The sequence below is a fragment of the Ornithodoros turicata genome, chromosome 6, assembly GCF_037126465.1.
Source record: "Ornithodoros turicata isolate Travis chromosome 6, ASM3712646v1, whole genome shotgun sequence".
NCBI lineage: Eukaryota > Metazoa > Arthropoda > Arachnida > Ixodida > Argasidae > Ornithodoros > Ornithodoros turicata.
Genome location: NC_088206.1, coordinates 20,898,521 through 20,905,407, shown reverse-complemented (window position 1 = coordinate 20,905,407; position 6,887 = coordinate 20,898,521). Strand labels below are relative to the sequence as shown.

The window sequence follows — 6,887 nt, the reverse complement described above, 5'->3', positions numbered from 1 at the left end:
GCCGCGTGACGCGATAACCCAAATTATTTTCAAGACATCGTGGCTGCTAGCTGCCGTTCCTTCTTCAAAGATCAACATCGTGCTTAGTTATCAAAACTTACCACATGGATTATAGACTCCCTGGGTACTTACAAATATTCTAATTTCTTCGTGCTAAAGGCGTCTCGGCAACGTGAACGGCTTACGCCTTTTATTTTCTTTGAGAAATTTATCTTATGTGGTTCAGCTAATTGGAATTCTACACATCTTCTGCGCCTTGGAAAGAAGAAACCCCCTCAAAAATCTCGACCGTTGAAATGTTGCGTGTTTCTACCCGCTACCAAAACTAGGTATCCGATACTCCAAAGTAGCGCAACACCACAGCCGTTGCAAATTCGAAACATCAACGCGACACCGCTACCTAATGCAGGTAGCGCAGATCAGTGACGTAGCCGCGGGGGGCTTGGGGGGGGGGAGCTTGAGCCCCCCCCTACCTGCCACGGGTCGGCCCACGCAAATCGTGCCAATCCTGGGAGAAGCCTTTTTCTTTTTTGAGGGGGTGGGGTCAATAGCCGATTTTAAAAAGATGCACAAAGCGGCATGGGAACTTTGAGGGACACCGCTCTGTCGTCTGCTTCGGTTATGGTTTACCCCGGCTGACGATGCTGTTCGACGATGTGACGAGTTGTTGCTCTTCCTCTACCTCCGCCCCTGGCCGTCTCGTAATGCTCTGAGGCGTTAGAATTTCCCATGGGCCCTTGCGTGCCGCACGTGGCGCTTGCTTTTTTAAAAAGATGTATTGCGGGAAAGCTTTTGCAGTTCGTGGCGTCCATCTAAGCAGCAACCTGGAATAGTTTTGTGCATTGGCCTTTCAAGCTACTTCCAATCTCACGACGCGGCCTCATTGGTCAAACATTCTACGTTTTCAGCTCTCATCTCGCTGTATGCACAGCTGTGGAGGTGTGGGCGCACCCAGGATCAGCTGGGCAGATTTTCGCAGTTGGTGGCTATTCGTGCTTCGTACACATGTCACAACACAACAACTCGCTCCGAGTTTTCCCATTGTAGTAGCTGAATTGGAACGCGATCTAATATGTATACAACATTCACACAGTTGTGACAAGACGACGTATATATTTAATTAACAGGTTAATTGGGAATGCGAAAGCACATCTACTGAATGTACATGCATCCGCTAGATTACAAACGCGGGGAAGCATAACACATGCAACACAGCGTTGCACAAGCCTGAACATTGGTCTGGCTGCGTTATTAAAGCCGGACCTGTTGCAGGCGTACACGAATCCTACGAAAAAAAATCGCACCTGTTCGCGGGATTCATGGTCGAATTCGGTGGACAGCGAAACGCCTGTGCAAACATTTCGGAATTCATCAGTGGAAAGTTGCAGTCGTCTTGTTCCTTTCTACTTTTGGAGCACAGGGTATAGCAATAGCTCATGAAAAATATCTGTCTTTCAGAGAACTGAGGAAGTGTTGCTAGGCGCACATCCTGTTGCGTACCACTCCTCAGTTCATCTTTGTAGGCATTATAACTTATCGCTAGGGCTGGCAGGAGGGGGAATGTAGATTTTTCATCACTTGTCCTGTGAATATTACAAGTCAGTTTCGAGTTGTAAGCTGCTGCACTGTCATTGCCCCACCACGTTCGCTCTTCTCCGGTTTCAGTGAAGGACAGCCCTTCTTTATCGAATGCTTGGACTATTTGAGACGCGTACAGTGATCCTAAGGCACCATAATTCGTTCCTGGATTTCCATTGTGGTAGAAATACGGGTAGCCCAGCGCTTGTAATGAAACGTGCGCTGTATTCGTGACGTGACTGTAGCGAAACATGCCATGCGATGTGAAGATGAACTTCAAGTAGATGTCATCGACGTGTTCGTGGCCGAGGAGGGTTCTAACTTTTTTAACGACGTCTAAATAGCTCTCGAAGAAGGACGGGCTGAGTGCCGGAAAATCCCTGTAGTAGCCTAGAAGCACACCGGAGGTGTTGGAAATATCAAATCCGGGCCAGAGATCTGTGAGTGTGTGGTGCAACTTCCTAGTCGCAGACGATTTCGTTGTAGGATCAATCCAGGGAGCTTCGGTTATGAGTTCTTTAGCGCTGTTAGATATAGATTGGATCAAGTGGTCGAGCTGCTGGCGCTGCACTCTTAAAAAAATATGACCCATAATTTTGGAAACTGACAACAGGCCATACGGCATTTGAGTTGTCTCGAAACAAAACAGAACCCGCCTGGTTTGGTATTCTTCAGCGCTACCATACTTGAGAATTCCTGCCTCAGGATATCCCAGTAGCGCTATTAATGCATGCTTCTGCACAAACGTCCAACCGATCACATTCATCAGCCGATCGTTCGGGATCGTTTTGAGGATCAAGTCCACAGCTTTCAACCGCGCAATATCTTGAACGTACACTATATCGTCGTATGTGAAATTGAACGTTGGGTGGTAGTGCGCATTTAGCGAACTTAACCACAGCTCTGCAGGAACAGATTCGGTGACCGAGCCCATACGCGATATTGGATATGTCGCCTCTCTGTGCTCTATTGCAGAATCCCAAAATAATGCCACAAGTATCGTTCCTTCGTCTGCTTTCAGCTGGGTTACGTTAAGCGACCCCACTTGCGATGTTCCCAGCAGATTAGCGTACTGTTTAACGTACGCTTCGTACAGGCCCTGCTTTTCAATCTCCGACTGCCGTTGGGTCCAAGATACCCCTATCAGTTGGTGGTCCAAATGAATCATACGAGGCCGCCCTCTCTTGGGCAGGATAACGTGTACGTCCATCCACAGACCCATGTTCCAGTTGACTGCCAAATTAATGAGAACGTCGAACGGTAATATGCCTTGTTCAGGTTCCTCAGGCCATGTAAGATGAAGCATTTTCATGAAGTTGCGAAACGCGTCCCTGGTTTCTTCTTCTGGTTTCGTTACGTTCATGCACATATTATAGAGAAGGGCTGGCAACGATGTGTCCGATGCCAACTGTCCCGTGTACTGCAGCACAGTATTCCAATACATATCCTGCTGAACAGAAGCGGCGGCTTCGTTCTTCGGTTGCCAACGTCCGCAAACGTACTCGTAGAAGTTTTCGCATGGTTCCATGTCTTTGTTGAGGGCTGCTTTCAGTTCCAGACCGTGGGCACTGCAGTCTGCTGTGTGACATAGTATCGACGGTAACGTACGCGCTAATACTCGATGAACAGCATACGCGGAGACAATAACCACCAGAGCAATGAACGTTGCGATAAACAGAGGGAGCCATATGGACAGCCTGCTCTTCGACCGGAGCTTCCTCCGAATGTCCGAGTCATTTGTTTCACACAACTGTTTCATCTTCTTCACCTGAAAAGGAATCCCGCCGATTTGAGAATCAACTCTTGTTTTTATTTCTGCGATATCCTCTGCACGACGACCAATCTATCAGTGGTATTGAATGTGCGTGTGTAGGAAAGCAAAACCGATAAGGGCGTACGATAACCTTCATGACAAATATTGCACGCAGGGCGACAAAGTACTAGGAGCCCACACACGATGGTACACAAATTAGTGCCTCAGCTTCAATAAGCTCTATGTCGGGAGCCGCTGTTATTTCGAACAGATACTGCTGTTTCTACTGGGTACCGTCCTCATCGTTACCGGTATATTTACCAGGGATTAGGGACCCAGGGCATCGGAAGTCAACGCTTTCACGCCCCAAGGACCAGTGGTTGGAGTTTTCCGTCAGCGCAACAGTGGACTCACAATCCGCTACACTTTAACCCACAATCACTGGGCACTCTAAAGGAACCGTAAAGTTAATAGTAAACCTATAGAAATTTCACGTCTTTCTGAAAGCATGTTACCTGAATGCTTCAGATATGCTCATCTCTGTTGATCTTTAAGCTTTTTTTAGCGAATGAATTTCAAATATTTTTTCGTGCCTCATCTACCAACGCTGACGACGCCCTTAGACATGCCATTTATTGAGAATGCACGAAAGAACGGTAACCAGCACTCCCCAAACCACATTCCTTTTCTTGTGTTACGCCTTGGAATTTCGTGATACAAGACGCCAGTCGTCGCAAATGCATTCCGGAATACTACAGCATAGAAGAGATATCCGCGCAAATCTTGTAGAAGTCAAGTTTTCGCACACAGAAGCGACAGAAAACCGACGTTCACTTTATGGCTGTACGGGTTGTACGGTCGTCTGCTAGAGCATATCATGCCGCATTCAGACGGATGATGGCGCACATGTTCCTGCAAGCTGCAGCTATTGAAATAAAAAAACTGTTCCAGAGATGCCCTCGTTCTTCCAAACGGGCTTAATAGGTCACTATCACGTGCGACTTTTCCGCTAATCCGGACCGGCCGCCCTTTGCTTGTTCCAGGGGACATCCCTGGTCGATATGACGACCACAATGCCGTAAATATATTCACGAATATGAAAAGCACGAATAATTAAGCTCTTACACTTTGCGTGCCTCATTCCAATGGAGAATTCCACACGATGTGCACTAAACCATTTCACTTTACAGTCTGCCTAACGAATGTGTTCACGTGCTCACAGGCTTCATCGCCTACATGGCTCATGATCTGACGAAGCGCGAGGCGCTCGGGAGCTCGAGCACGTGGTGTATGACGCGCTCTTTTCGTTAAAGGGACTATGAAACGATTTTTTTCTTCGTTTCGTTCGAAAGAAATTTTTCTGAGTCTAGAACCGAAATTTTACTTTCGTCGCGCTAGCGGATTTCTCGGGAGCGAATTTAAACGGAGCGGCGAAGGGAGGACAGCTGGCGCCACGCCGTGGCGAGCTGCCGAGCGGAGACACAACGGGAACTTGACGCGACCACGGCCGGCTCAGCAACACGTCATCGTGACGTGTTGCCGAGCCGAGGAATCCCGCCAGGAGCATGCGCCGTAGGATCCCGCGTATGCGTTCATCGGGAGTGGAAATCTCCATGACAGCAGCTTTCGCGCGATCGGCAGATTTCGGCAGTGGCGGCAGCCACAGCGCGAGCTCGCGGCATTACTTGCCATTGTGCAACACCGGTGACGTAACGGGGAATCGAAGTGCGGTCCGTACAGTTGCACCATCGGCAGGGAAATATGCGCGGGAGAGGAGGAACGCGGAAGAGACATTTCCAGCGCGCGCTCTTCGCAGAGTGGAGCGATTTCGTCCGGAAAAATTTGTGGCATATTAGTTTCTCTGCGGGGAGAACAGTTTCCATCGAAAAAAAGTATGGGGGTTCGGGAAATTTCATAGTCCCTTTAATCCCCCAGCCAATAATGAGGACGGTGCCCCGGGAGAAAAACAGTCTGTGGAGATACCGGCGGCTCCCAAACTGAGTCTTCTAATTCAAAGTATGACAACACAGTTCCTTTCTTACAGGGCACTGTAATTAACGGTGCGGAGTAGCTGGATTCGTGGAACCAACATATGTAGGGTGTGTGTAGATAAACCTAAGTGGTATTAGCACACATAACTGGTTTACCTAACTGGCAAACATCCGGTGGCGAACTATGGCGCATGCATTAGAACAGGGCTGTATCAGGAGAGTTGCATTCAGGTATCGCCAGGGCAGCTATCGGTGTAGAAACCGAAACGACGTCTCATATGGATGTTCCTCGCTAGTGCCCCTAGCAGTATCTGCACGCAACTTTCCTACGACAGTCATGATGCCCTATTCTAATGTGCGGAAGCCGACGTTCTCGATCTCTCTCTTTCCTGTTTTTACGACGAGTACGGCTTCCACGATTTTTCTGTGGTGTAAATACGAGTTATGTGTGTAAATGCCACTTAGGTTTATCCGCACACAACCTGTATGTAAGGTTAACACGATCGAGAAGAGTGATCATATTACCACATCCTTCGATGGTTCGCCGCTGTATCTCGTGGTTATCGAAGGAGCAGGACTTCCTGGCCTTGTCTTCGTTATTTGATGCCTTCGAGGGCTCGGCAACGGACTCGTCCGAGGCGATATCATAGGTGATCCGTAGCGCCGATCCAGCTGTGCAAACGTTGTCGTTCCTTCTTCTTCTTCCTCATAAAAGATGGCGATGAGCCACTAAGGCAGATTGACCAAGACGATTGGGTGAAGTGAAGCCAAAGTTTCCTCCTCTTTCTCTTCGAATTCACAAAGGCAAAGGCCAGTGCACTCCTCGAGCGAACGAGTCTTCTTTAAAATATCCAAGCCATGCACCATCGCTAGGTCAAAGTGGTTCGCGAACCCCCCAAGTACGCCCAGCATCTGCGCCTCGTTTATCTGTACAGTGCAATAACATAGCTACGCTGCTTGACGCGCTCGTAGCAAAGCATAATTGAGAATATCTGAGTGACTGCGTGTATTCTATTGTCATCAAGTAAGGAACCTTGTATTGAGGCAGGCCCTTGAGTGAAGCCTGAGTGAGTGACGGGCTGAAAAGTATGCAGTGGAAGTATGTGCGGGAATACTGATGCTGATTGTACGATATGAAGGGTAACACTCGCTACAGGCATCTTTTGTCGCGGATGTGCGGGCAAAGAGTTCATGACCTTTAGCCCCCTTTCCAGCGAGGGTACTGCTATGGAATGCTGACTTCCCGTTTCGCCTTATAACAGTCACAGCCTGGCCTTGTTTCAAGACATTTGAATGCGCACATTTGGAAATATGAAAGTACCAGGACCTACCCATGAGCGCCTGTTAGGGAAAGTATCAGGACCTACGCTAGGAGCACGCATGAGGAAGAACGCAGAGATTCGTGAAGCCATCACATTAGGAATTAGTCACACGATGTGACTTATCGCAAGACATACAATTGCATGCGGTATGCTACAACAGTGCTTCTCAACTACAAAATTGTCTTTCCTGTGACGAAAGCATTCGAAATCGCATCCAATCTACAGCACGCGCAGAACAATCAG

General features: G+C 48.4%; 1 protein-coding gene across 1 annotated transcript; it reads right to left on the bottom strand.

Annotated features, from left to right (window-relative positions):
- Positions 1-1,093: 1,093 nt before the first annotated feature.
- LOC135397719 (neprilysin-1-like) lies at positions 1,094-6,005 on the bottom strand. Its single transcript, XM_064629325.1, has 2 exons — positions 5,848-6,005; positions 1,094-3,346 (listed from the first exon to the last, which is right to left on the bottom strand). Exons 1-2 carry the CDS (start codon positions 5,968-5,970, stop codon positions 1,286-1,288), a joined length of 2,184 nt encoding a protein of 727 aa, XP_064485395.1. The 5' UTR covers positions 5,971-6,005; the 3' UTR covers positions 1,094-1,285.
- Between the last annotated feature and the right edge of the window lie 882 nt (positions 6,006-6,887).